This window comes from Triticum urartu, chromosome 3 (genome assembly GCF_003073215.2).
Source record: "Triticum urartu cultivar G1812 chromosome 3, Tu2.1, whole genome shotgun sequence".
Classification (NCBI taxonomy): Eukaryota; Viridiplantae; Streptophyta; class Magnoliopsida; order Poales; family Poaceae; genus Triticum; species Triticum urartu.
In genome coordinates, this window is record NC_053024.1 from 534,040,608 (window position 1) to 534,053,941 (window position 13,334).

The 13,334-nt window shown below is 49.7% G+C and overlaps 1 protein-coding gene and 1 long non-coding RNA gene across 2 annotated transcripts; both read right to left on the reverse strand.

Annotated features, from left to right (window-relative positions):
* Positions 1-1,213: 1,213 nt before the first annotated feature.
* LOC125544821 lies at positions 1,214-3,419 on the reverse strand. Its single transcript, XR_007299717.1, has 3 exons — positions 3,380-3,419; positions 2,971-3,136; positions 1,214-2,519 (listed from the first exon to the last, which is right to left on the reverse strand). It is a non-coding gene; the product is annotated as an uncharacterized LOC125544821 (long non-coding RNA).
* Positions 3,420-3,660: 241 nt separating this feature from the next.
* Positions 3,661-12,613, reverse strand: LOC125546926. Its single transcript, XM_048711016.1, has 3 exons — positions 12,533-12,613; positions 4,962-5,353; positions 3,661-3,847 (listed from the first exon to the last, which is right to left on the reverse strand). The coding sequence occupies exons 1-3, from the start codon at positions 12,611-12,613 to the stop codon at positions 3,826-3,828; spliced, it is 495 nt and encodes a 164-aa protein (XP_048566973.1). The 3' UTR covers positions 3,661-3,825.
* Between the last annotated feature and the right edge of the window lie 721 nt (positions 12,614-13,334).

A 13,334-nucleotide genomic window follows, 5' to 3' on the forward strand; every position in this document is an offset into this window, starting at 1 on the left:
ATGTATACGCGTTGGAGCCAGTCGCCCCAAAGTTCAACCCATGGTCCTCCTGTCCGATCACCTTCGATCGCAGGGACCATCCCACTAGTATCCGTCATGGCGGATTCACCGCACTGGTCCTAGACCCAATCATCGACGAATTTCACCTCACTCGAGTCCTTATGGACAGCGGCAGCAGCCTGAACCTGCTTTATTAGGACACAGTGCGCAAAATGGGTATAGACCCCTCAAGGATCAAACCCACAAAAACGACATTCAAAGGCGTCATACCAAGTGTAGAGGCCCATTGCACAGGCTCAGTCACACTGGAAGTGGTCTTTGGATCCCCGGATAACTTCCGAAGCGAGGAGTTAATCTTCGATATAGTCCCGTTCCGCAGCGGCTATCATGCACTGCTCGAGCGAAACGCATTTGCGAGATTCAACACGGTACCGCACTATGCATATCTCAAGCTCAAGATGCCAGGACCTCGGGGGGTCATCACAGTCAATGGAAACACAGAGCGCTCTCTCGCACGGAGGAGCACACTGCGGCCCTCGCAGCAGAAGCGCAAAGCAGCCTCTTAAGGCAATCCACCAGTTCGGCGATTAAAGACCCGGACACCTTCAAGCGCGCCCGGAGTAATCGGCAACAAGACCGCCTGGCACGTTCCGAGCTCGCATAGCAATGCGGCCCCCACCCCAGTGCCAACCAAACGGCGAAATCCGTGCCACGCGTACATAATTACGCATTGAAAATACCACGGGCATAGGTGGGGAGGGGGCACGACTACGGCACGCCCCAAGACGCGGCTCAACCGCACTAGGGGCTTCCCGCTTTGTTATTTTTCTCTCTTTCAGGACTTTAATCTCTGAAAACCCCGTCCGGCAGTACGACTGTCGGACACACGATGCAACAACCAAGGAGGTAGAAAGCTACATCGCACCACGGAACTCCCAAGTGGTCTGTGATAACCAGTGAAATACTTACTTTAAATACCATTCCTCAGGTTGCCCTTGGAGGGGACAAGTCAAATAGTCCTACTTTTTGCTTATCGCACTACTTGTATCATTCTGCTTCGACACACCTTTTTGAATAAACAATGCATAGCACTAGACTATTACCGCATTCTCTATTCTTATATATATATATATATATATATATATATATATATATATATACTAGTAAAAATGCCCGTGCGTTGCAACGGGTATAAACAAAAACATGTGGTGAATTTTGATTGAGCAAAACAGTATAAAAAATACTCAAAAGTACCAAATGCGATTTTTCAAGTAAAAACCCTGAAAGTCTAAGCCTCTCCTATTGCAAAATCACATGGACTTGCATTTTTTCTTGCGTAGCAGTGATCTTTCCTTGCTCGTCATGTTTTCATGCCTCCTATTTCCTTTAACTCCACTATAATAATGAAGTGACAGTTCCTATAAGTCCAAATTGCATATCTCTTCAGGCTTTATCTGTGCTTGTTTCCCCTCTTTGGAGAGTTTTTGTTTCATCTTCTGAACTGAAGAACATGTGAATCACATCAGAATTCTGCCAGCAACCACCAGTACGACCTGTCCCAACCTAGTAAACTTATACAACATGTACTTGCACGATCCAACCTTTGTGATCAAGTTAAGTAGGGTTTTCTTTACTTTGCTTGCCGGGGCTTCCAATAATTCGTTTTTTTACTTGATCTTCCATATCATTAACCAACCTCTCAACCTGTTTGTCTTTGTCTTATTTTTCAGATTTGTTTTGGTGGTTGCAACATCACTACTCATTTACCAAAACTGGAGCCTGCTTCTTTGAACATCGCATTGTTCTCATCTTCTCCTTGACGATGTTGTGCAGCTGCCTGCTTGGATCTAGCCAATTAATCTCAAAAGTTGATTCTTTCTCTTCATTAGGCCCAGCAGAGTTAGGAAGGAACCCGACTATAGTCTATATCCCGTGCTCGACAAATCAGCAGGGAACTCACCTAGTGATGCCAACCTGAGCCTCTGAATCTCCCGCTCCTTCTCGTCACACATAGAAGGAAAGTAAATAAGCACGATAAGAGAAGCATCGTCTTGGCGAGTAGGGTCCCGCGGTGATCTCTCTTGTACGCTGCTGAGCAGGCACTTGCCCGTAGATCATGGCATGTGGCGGCGGCGACGGCTGCGTGTACTGCGGCATCATGGGTGGGATCGCTCCCTAGTGTCTGATGATCGGCATGCCTAGCATGCACCTCTGTGTCCGTCGTCTCCAATGGTCCTGTCCTTTTGTTGGCTCGTGCGCCGCTGCAGACGGTGTTGTTATGCTCCTCCAAGGTGGCGCCCTTCTTGGAAGAGACATAAGTGGCTGCTGCTGCTCGCCTGCACAGCAACCCGACTTTGAGCCTGAGGCGTCCCTGCGTTGCTTGCGACAGAGCTTGGAGACGATGCCAGAATTTTGTCGTCGTTGTTCTCAGGCACCGCCAGCTCAGGGGCAAGTACGCCTTCAAATTCGAATCTGGCGTCACTGTAAAAGAGGAATATGCTAGAAATTCCCACATTAATCTGAAACATCTGACCGTTTATTAGATAGGAATATGCAATGTTGAACTGGAATTTAAATGTTTTGGTTGCAAGTGAATTCAGTACCACTCTTGTTGTTAGATATTTGTGATGTGAGCAAAATCATTGTACTACATATATAAATTGAATCAATATATACAGTTTATTTTAGCACACAATACAGTAATTTAGGATATAGATTAGAGGTTTCTATAGATCTAAGCATTTAAAAGGAACATATTTTCACTCATGCTGCCATAACAACTTGACAATGAGAATCTTATAAGAACTACATTTTCAGCGGAAATTATCAATTCTAAGACCCTAGCTAGAACCCAATAATTGATTTATAACAAGGATGGTCTAGCAAGAGCAAGATCAACACCATCTCTGAATTTCATCAAGCATGTGATGCACACAGCAACCAACAATGGTGGAGCAAAGTGAGTTGTACCTGAATAGTGCCCGACCGAAGCGACTCCAGTCTGAGATTTCGTAGCACACAACCATGGCAAAGCGTGCACGGCCTCACCATGAGCGAGAGAGGGCACCAAAGCTATTCTGGCTCAAATAGGATGAAGATGTTAGTGGTAGGAGAAGCATATGCCCCCTGGCCGTTGCTTAGGCAGTCCGTACATGCAAATACAATACAAAAAATTGTTGGAATTGTCAGCTAAATAGCAATTCAGTTAGAATTTCATGTCAACATAAAACCCCAATTTAATGAGATCAAGAAATCTTTTTTTACAAAAATAATAAACACAAGTGCTAGAACAATAGTTGTACCTAAATACAGTTTACAGATGCACATGAATAGATCCACACGAATAGAGCCAAATGAAGGGTCGACTCAGTAACCTCACCATGATCCCGAGATAATTGCTATCCCATCTGGAGGCGACTTCCATCATGCTATGGAGTAGAGCTACAGAACACAGAACAACATCTCTCCTCATGGAACAGGGTGAGAAGAACACGTAGAGGAGCATGATATGAGGTCACATAGGCATGATGTCAGGCACACTGGCAGCCGACAATGCCATGGAGAAGAAACATAGCAGAAGCAGCTGAGCGAGGATGTAGTGGGTCAGTGGGAAGGTCAAACGCAGCAGCTTGGACCCAATTGAATTGATGGCCATTAGGTCAATGAAAGAGAATTGGGTGGCGCTTGGCTAGGGTCTTTCTTTGCAATGTTCTTCTTCTTCGGGATTGCACTCCATCGCCACACTTCCTCGTGGTCTTCCCCATCCCGCCAGACACCCCCTGCCTCTTCTCACGCTGTCCCGCGGTCTGGTGTCGCTCGATGGCCTCACTGCTCAGTAGCTACTTCACTGTAAGAATGGGAACCAATCTTGTTTAGAGAGAACATTCTGTGAGTGAAAACTACAAAATGCATGAATCATCATGAAAACGAATAGCAGTACATCATAACCAAGTGAAGAAATAAATAAGAAGTGAAAGGAACTTGCAGAAATCAATTGCTTATGTAAGGATAATCTGCAAAAATGTGTTTGTCAAGACAAATCTAAAAATCAAACTGCTTGTGTGACTTTAATACGAATTAAATTGTTGAACCAAATATGTTTGTCAAGACAAATCTGAAAACCAAACTGTTTGTGTGACCTTAATACGAATTAAATTGCTGAATCTCACTATAGTGGAAAAGATATTAATAACCAACAGGGTAAGACTTTCAATCCTACTGTTTGCTAGCATGCATAACAATGTGACTCCCAGCATACACCAACAATGCGAAAAAATTAGAGCTGTAAGGCATGAATTCCTAATACATAGAACATGATGATGAAAAACTAATTCAAGCTGAACAGAATCAAATCCTACAGCTCATCCATCTTATGAGGAAAGGATTCCTGCTTCCAAAATCTAATTGTCTCTGCAAATTCAGATGACCATTATAAGAATAATTAATATATCTCACCATGAGCGTCCAGATGTTATTGGAGCTGCTGTGTCTAGGCATAAAAAAGGGCAACACCTAACTGCAACTCCTTTATACGATTAAAGTAAGTTCAATATAAATTTGTCAAACAATAGGAGCCAGCGTACCCATGTGTCTTGAGACTCCACGTGATGTAAATTAATTAGCAACCCATTATTCTAGTATCCCAATTAACTCCCACCATCCTACCATTTTTTGAATCATATGGAAGGAGAGCTAATCTCGTATGTGGGAGTTTACTTCAAGGATCTGTGACTGAAACTGGCTCAGACAAACACACAAACATCTTGTGTGCAAAAAATAACCGAGAACATCCACAAACACATGTGCGTCTGAAGTTGAGGTGTAGGGCGGTGTAGAGGGGCGGAGAGGTCGCGGGCAAGTGCAGGGAGGACCGGCTGGCGGTGGCGGCGAGCACGAGCCCTCCCAGCCAGCTTACAGGGAGGAGCTCGGGCATGTGAAAGAAAGAAGGAGATGAAGCAGACCGGTGGTGCAGGATGCTTCGAACACCTCCGTCGGCCATCTGCCGGCGGCCGGCGCGGCACCGGACCGGCCGGCGGTGGCTTTGGTCGAGCGGCGAGCGCGAGCCCTCCCGGGCGGCGTACAGCGAGTAGCTCGGGCGCGCAAAGGAAAGGGGGAGCTGAGGCAGACCGGTGGTGCAGTGTGCTCCGATCACCGGCGTCGGCCATCGGTCGGCGGCCGGCGCGGCACCGGATCGAGCGTCGCGCAGGTCGTGCGCCTCTGGCGGCTCGGATCCGGAGGAGAGGGAGAGAGGAGAGCCCGTGGTCGTGTCTGTTCCTACGACCAGCGGAATTTTTTGCCTCCTCTCTAGATTGACTGGGCCGGCTACCACGGTGTCTCGTATGGATTCTATGGGCTATGGCCCAGGTGGGCGACGGGTGACCCCAACCCCTACGAAAGAGAAAAGAAGGAAAAACGGGCGGACGGACGAAACGGTTTTTTAGTACCACCTCGCGTATATGTTTTAAATTCAAACTGAAAGCGTAAATTTATGGGAAAAAGCGTATTGTGACGATGAACCCATGGAGTCAATACGTGCTTTATTATGAGGGAGAGATAATATATATATATATATATATATATAAGGGAAAGAAAAGACTAGCAAAACATGCCCGTGTGTTGCAACGGGAGAAAAGGTGTCCTTGCACCATCCTACTTGAATGCGACATGTAAGCATGTTTATGATCGGAGCAAACTCGGTTGCGACGAATCAGGCGACAATGTGGTTCGAACATAGTGCCGGCATGGATGAGCGCAGAGTTGAGGTGTTGAAAACAGCATCGCAAAGACGTCCACAACCGTTCGTGATGTTGATCTCTATCTCTGGTGTTGGAGTGAATGAGCATGGAGCCCGGACGAAAGTTGAAACAGGGCATGTCTTCGGTTGGCATGAACAGTGTAGCATCCGGACTGTCTCATCTGGTGACAGGGAGTTGCACACCAAATTCTATAGAAAACACATATTAGCTGCATATTTTTTAGAAGATAGAGCGGAGAGGATGAAAAAATGATACAAATTTCATGTATCAAGCCGGTGTTGTGGGGTTTTATGGGCAGCTCAGAGATCGCCTGCTTTGCACTTTCTCAGTACAGGACACATGCACAGAATACTAATATTCTTTATAGCTTTCCTTTTGCACTACTGTGCATGCATATACTACATACACGCAACGATCAAGCACCGCTTCCATCATTTTCAACGAAGCCACAACTTCTTTGAACTTCCATCATTCCATTTCCCAGCAAAGCCACAAATTCTTTGAAGAATCCCAGCCTACTATTGCACGCATGCACACATGAGCCTCTTGCATCAATATTAAGCCCAACCAAAGCACCTCTTGCATCACATATGAGCCACTACTTCTTAAGCGAATTTTCAATATATCCCATGTATCATGCAGCCTCCAAGCCTTCAAAGCACTTCCCCTCTTCCATGTGAGGAGTCCTTTTAATTAGCTCACACCATACAATGTTGTTAAACATATATAAATTAGTGAAAATAATGTGATTGGAGCCATGTGGGATTATTCAACTTGAAATATCCAAAGACATTAATACTGTAGGGTGGGCTCTATTTTTTGTACGTTGATGAAGCCATGTGCACGTGGCCCAGCCGCAAGAGCAACGGCCCAGGCCCAATCCTGATCTAATTACAGGTTGAAGACCATATACAAATAAAGCGCAACTTGAATTTGTTCACAAAAATTAGCTGTCGCAGTTGGTCATCACGTTCCTCCCATTGCAGGCTAGCGGAGAGAAGGTCATTGGTTCGAATCTCCATCCTACTAATTATTTTAGGCTTTTTTGAGGGGAAAAATAAACCTGGCGTGGACACGCGCAGGGGGACGTAGGAAGCCCATACACGTGCAGCGACGGACGAAGAGAGCCCAAGTGGCCACGAGCGTGGCCTAGATGTGAACTTTTTAACGCACATGCCAAGTATATAAAGCAAAACAGAATTTTAGTACCACCTTGTTTATATTACGATTTTGTCTATACGAATCGTAAAAGCGTATTACAACTGGGCGGAAGCGTATTGTGATGGTGAACCCACGGAGTCAATCCGTGCTTTATTATTAGGTATATATATATATATATATATATATATATATATGTTCATTCACAACATTCAGCACCCGTACACTTTGGTACGGCCAATATGCCAGGGGCTTAAGCGTACCCCATAATACGGCGTGAGAAGTCCGAACACTTTCAACAGTGCGGCACCCTGGACTTATAGCATTATATGCATCAGCTCCGAATCATGTATTGGGTCAATAGTTGGGTTTGCCCGGATCCCATGTTTTGGTACCTTACGTTCCGCTATATCGGCTAAGGTAGCACTGGGAGAACTACTGCGATTGTGCCCCAGTTCATTTGGGCAAGAACCTCAGTAGAGAAAGCTAAAACTGACTGTCATGATAAGGCGAGAGCTGGTCGCTGTTCGAGAGGTCTCGAGTCCCTAAAGACTTATGCCGCTTAGAGCGAGGGGTCGGCTTTGTCCAGCTTAAGGCGTGTATAGCGCCCCAAATTCGGCCTTCTGAATACTAGGGGCTTCGCCAAAATTTAAAATTGTAGCCTTCTATGGCTAAGTGAGAGTGATAAAGCATTATAGTCCGATTGCCTTGTTCGTTGTGCTAAGCACCTCCCTCGAAGGACCCAACAATGGGAAAAAGAGTGCTCAGACTTATCCCGAACACCCCAGCACTCAGGGCATGGGGCAGAAACCGATGACTGGTCATCTCTCAGATTTAATAAACAGCTGCACAGAAGGTAATATTTTAAATTCAAACAAGCGTTACATAGCGCATATGAACAAGTTTTCATAATACAGGATCACACGAGCAAGTTCATTGAAAAATTACATCCTTCGCACACTCGTCCACCACAAGACGGGCACCCTTCAGGACACCCTCATAATACATTTCGGGGTGGCGATGCTCCTTGCCCTGCAGCGGCCCCTCCTTCACCCGCTTCTCGGCGTCCATCTTGGCCCAGTGCACCTTCGCACGGGCAAAAGCCTGGCGGGCACCTTCGATGCAGACGGACCGCTTGATGACTTCCAGCCGGGGGCAGGCGTCCACAAGCTGCCTCACCAGACCGAAGTAGATGTTGGGAAGGGAGTCGCCAGGCCACATCCGAACTATAAGGCCCCTCATGGCCTGTTCGTCCGCCTTGTGCAGCTCGACCAGTTGCTTCAGCTGGTCGCTCATAGGCATCAAGTGTTCGGTCCCAGTATACTGAGACCAGAACAACTTCTCTGTCGAGCTTCCCTCCTCAGCCTGGTAATATTTCGTGGCATCCGACACGCCGCGGGGCAAATCTGCGAATGCTCCTGGAGAGCTCCGGACTCGGGTAAGTAACAAGTAATTTACTTTCACATGCTTGCTTTGCATATTGAATGCCTTACCCACCGCTATCTTCCTCATCGCCTCAATTTCCTGGAGGGCCTTTTGGGCTTCAGCCTTGGCATGCTTTGTGCTCTCGAGGGCCGCAGCAAGCTCGGACTCTCGCGTCTTCGAGTCAAGCTCCAAAGTCTCGTGTTTCTTCACGAGAGCCTGGAGCTCTTGCTGCACCTCGCCCACCTAAGCCTCTTGTTTCTCCCGCTCGGTGCGCTCCTTGGCCGCTTTGTTTTTGGCCTCGGACAACGCTTGCTTCAGGGTCGCCACTTTGGTCGTGGCCCCTGGCACATTCATGATGATCCTATCATTTCGCAACCACATTTTCTTTTTTATATAGACAAGGTATTACTTACCTTTGTTCTCCTCGAGCTGCCTCTTGGCAAGGCCGAGCTCTTTCTCGGACCACTCGAGGTTCTGCTTCAGTGCGGCGACCTCCGCAGTCAGTGCGGCAGAGGTCAGCAGCGAAGCCTGCATACGCATACAGACATACTTATATTAGACTCCTGCAGATATTATTTGATCCTCTATTCGGCTTTTCTTTGTGAACACCAAACAGAGCATCAGGGGCTACTGTCTATGCGGTAATATTTTTCCTATATTTTAAATACTTACCTCAAAGCCTGTTAGAAGGCTAGCACAGGCTTCAGTCAGTCCGCTCTTGGCGGACTGAACCTTCTTGATCACCGCACTCATAATAGTGCGGTGCTCTTCGTCGATGGAAGCGCCGCGAAGCGCTCCCAGCAGGTCGTCCGGTGTCTCTAGATGGACAGAGGTCACCGGCACGGACGGCTTGCCCCTCTTGGAAGGGGGCCGCCTGCCCGAGTCCGGAACCACTAGAGGTTCCGACGCGGTGTTCGGTTGAGGGCCGAACTTGGAGCCCCTGGGAACCTTGCTCCCTTTGCTCTTGGAGTCCGGAAGGTCGCCTTGAGGCGCCTCCGGGACTATCTCCCCCGGCTCGGTGCCCCTTGAGACAATACCTCGGCATTGTCCGTAGGGCAAGGAGAGGAGGCGGTTGGGAGTGTATCACTATTCATGTCCAACAAGTCCAAGGAACCGTCCGACGAAGATACGTCGATACGGGCTTGGGGCGGACTGCATAATCATATTCGACGTTAGGAGAAGCAGTGCAACAAAAGTATGCTATGAGTTACTCTGGTATTCGAATACTTACGACCTCGCCAGGGGCTTGGCCCTGAGCAGCCACTCATCTTCGCCGTCGGCGGTGGTGGTGGAGCAGTCCGGAAGGAGAGTCCTTCCCTTCTTGGACCCTTCGGCCTCCCCGGTTGGGGCGGCCTTCCTTTTCTTGTCTCCCCCGGCTGGAGGGGGAGAATCTTCATCTTCCTTCTCCTCGTTTTCATGGGAGGAGTGCGTCTCGGAGTTATCGGACGATGTGTCCGATACCACCTGGCGCCGGGAACTCTTTCGGGTTCCCGTGGCCTTCTTCTTGGTCTTCTCCGGCACCTCATAAGGAGCCGGAGTCCGCATCTCCGTCAGGAGAGCGTCTGCAGGGTCTTCGGGCAGAGGGGCTAGACAGTTAATCTCCTCCGATATCTCCACCCAATCATGTCAAAGGCATGGGAGCTCAGACCCCGCACATGGTTAAGCTATGGGAAATAAATACCCTACCCGGTGTACAGAGCTTACCGGATTCGCAGGGCGCTTCGCACTTAGCCCACGGTCCTCGGTAAGAGAAGGGGGGACCTCGGCGCCTTTGAACAGCACCTTCCAGACGTCCTTATGCGTCGTGTTGAAGAGCTCGCGCAGAGTCTAGTGCTAGGCCGGGTCGAACTCCCATAAGTTGAAAGCCCGTTGTTGACACGGGAGGATCCGGCGGAAGAGCATGACCTGGACTATGTTGACAAGCTTAAGTTTCTTGCTTGTCATGCTCCGGATACACTTCTGGAGTCCGTCCAGCTCCACCGATGAGCCCCAAGGCAGGTCCTTCTCCTTCCAGGAAGTGAGCCGCGTGGGGATTCTGGATCGAAACTCGGGGGCCGCCACCCAGTTGGTGTCATGCGGCTCGGTGATGTAGAACCATCCCGATTGCCACCCCTTTATGGTCTCCACGAAGGAGCCCTTGAGCCATGTAACGTTGGGCATTTTTCCCACCATGGCTCCGCTGCATTCCGCTTGTTGGCCGCCTACTACCTTCGGCTTGATATTGAAGGTCTCCAGCCATATGACGAAGTGGGGCCAAGTGCGGAGAAAGGCCTTGCACACGACGATGAACGCCGAGATGTTGAGGATGAAATTCGGGGCCAGATCATGAAAGTCCAACCCATAATAGAACATAAGGCCGTGGACGAGTGGATGGAGGGGAAACCCCAGTCCACGGACGAAGTGGGGGAGGAAAACCACCCTTTCATGAGGTTTCGGGGTAGGGACGATCTGCCCCACGGCTGGCAGCCGGTGCGCGATATCCGTGCCTAAGTATCCGGCTCCACGTAGTTTTTTGATGTGTCCCTCTGTGACGGAGGAGGCCATCCACTTGCCTCCCGCTCCGGACATGTTTGGAGAGAGTTGAGGAGAAGGATGTGGACTTGGGCGCTGGAGCTCGAGTGCACGACAATGGATGAGCAAGGAGGAAGGAGGCGTGGGTAGAAAAAGGTGAGACCTTATCCCTTTATAAGGGCGGACAAAACTATGCGCCCCCACCAGCCTGGTAAAACTTGCTTATCCCCCAAGCACCGTAATTGATGGCGTGGTTGGGTTACCCACGTCCGTATTAATGGGAATCCCGTAATAAGGGGACACGATCTCTGCTTCGACAAGACGTGCCAAGGAAACCGCCTCGCGAAACACGCTGAGACAGGTTATGAAAAATGATTCGAATAAAGACCTGGCTGTGGTGTGATGTCACACTACGGGGAACGTCAGCAGATTAGACTTGTGTAAATATTATTCCCTCTACGGTGATATGTGTAACTTATTTTGCAGAGCCGGACACGATCCTCATGTTCAAAATCTTCTATGAAGTATTCGGAGGAGGAACCCGCCTTGCAATGCCGAAGACAATCTGCGCGCCGGACTCATCGTCATTGAAGCCTGGTTCAGGGGCTACTGAGGGAGTCCTGGATTAGGGGGTATCCGGACAGCCGGACTATATCCTTTGGCCAGACTGTTGGACTATGAAGATACAAGATTGAAGACTTCGTCCAGTGTTCGGATGGGACTCTCCTTGGCGTCGAAGGCAAGCTTGGCAATATGGATATGTAGATCTCCTTCCTTGTAACCGACTCTGTGTAACCCTAGCCCCCTCCAGTGTCTATATAAACCGGAGGGTTTTAGTCCGTAGGACAACATACAATCATACCATAGGCTAGCTTCTAGGGTTTAGCCTCTCTGATCTCGTGGTAGATCAGCTCTTGTACTACTCATATTACCAAGAATAATCAAGCAGGACGTAGGGTTTTACCTCCATCAAGAGGGCCCGAACCTGGGTAAAACATCGTGTCCCCTGCCTCCTGTTACCATCCGCCCTAGACGCACAATTCGGGACCCCCTACCCGAGATCTGCCGGTTTTGACACCGACAAGGGGCGTTTTTGTACCCCTTTACTTGTGCACGGGCAGTCGTAGCCACACCTGCGGCCATGCTTGGCAGGGCATAGGAAGGGAAGGAACAAGGCTACCGAGGCAGCACTCAAGCCAGAGGCGCAAAGAGCAAAGGGGCAAGATGGGCTTCCCCTAGAAACATCCTTGCCGGGGTGGCCTACATAGCCCCGGCAAGAGCCTTGCCGGGGCAATTCGCCCCACACCAGCGAGGCCGCCACCCTTGATCCTAGAAGTTCTGACACCATCGACAACATCAAGACCAAGGCTCGGGGCGCCTGCATGGAGGCTTGCAGATCTTTGTGAGGACCAAAGACTTGCAAGCCTAGATGAGAACCAGAAGACGAAGACCCTCGGCAAGATCCTTTCCATGGACGACCAAAGACCCCTGGAAAGACTCTTGCCGGGGACGCTCGCGAGATCCCGGCAAGACCCTTGCCGAGGGCATCTGCGGGGCCACAGCTAGGCCCGCACCCACCAACGTTTCGCTGCCCCACAGCCGTGCCAACGCGGCAATCAGCCCGCCAACTAGGCAAGTGTCTGCGTGGCAGCATGCAACTTCTAGGCCAACTAGTCAAGTACATGCGTGGTGGCATGCAAATCTTCGTGAAGACCCTGCCAGCGCACCAGCACAGCAGCCAGCCAGCCAACATGGCACTGCATGCCTCGTCAGCTTGGACGCGCGTCGAAGCAAGGCAAGGCAGCGACGGACGGGATGAGCTTCGTTGCCATCCCCGATAAAGTAAGAGGGCACATCAGCAGCACATTAAATTCGTTTGTCCTACGGTGCCAGGCGATAAACTTGTACACTATAGATACTTTCCACCTCCTGTGTGCCACTATGGCGACCCCTTTGACATATAAAAGGAGGCCCAAGGCGTACTGAGGAAGGATTCAGACTTTTTGTACTGGGCATGCACCGCAGCTAGTTCAAGAGCTCAAGAACACCAAATACACAGAAAAGCAGGACTAGGGTATTACGCATTGTTTGCGGCCCGAACCTGGGTAAAAATCCCCTCGCGCTGATCTTCTAGACCCGCTCTTTGCACATCTCCATGCCCCACCAACCGTAGAAGGGATTCCCCAGGATCCCATAGGTGTTGTTTCCTCCGACATCTTTGGCGCGCCAGGTAGGAGGCGCCGCGGCTGTGAAAATCTGGTCTAAAAGTCAGTGCATCGACTTCACCGTCGCGATGGCCCCCAAGAAGGCGATCACAGCGATCCATTCGTCTGGAGCCGAACCGCCCGTACCAGCACGGGCGGGCAACGGGGCAGCCGCGAATGGTGGCGAAGGCGTGGCCCGTGAGCATCCACGACACTCTAGCAATCGGAGCCAAGCGAGCGGCATCGTTCGTGCCCAAGACGACGAGCCGCACGCCGCTAG

Excerpts from the sequence above, each read along its gene's own strand:
- LOC125546926 (XM_048711016.1), bottom strand. The coding sequence starts at position 12,613 with ATGCAGTGCCATGTTGGCTGGCTGGCTGCTGTGCTGGTGCGCTGGCAG. Across the intron at positions 5,354-12,532 it reads ATTTGCATGCCACCACGCAT|CCCATAGAATCCATACGAGA; the intron begins GTACTTGACTAG and ends CCTGGGCCATAG. Across the intron at positions 3,848-4,961 it reads CGAAGCATCCTGCACCACCG|TGAAGTAGCTACTGAGCAGT; the intron begins GTCTGCTTCATC and ends CCATTCTTACAG.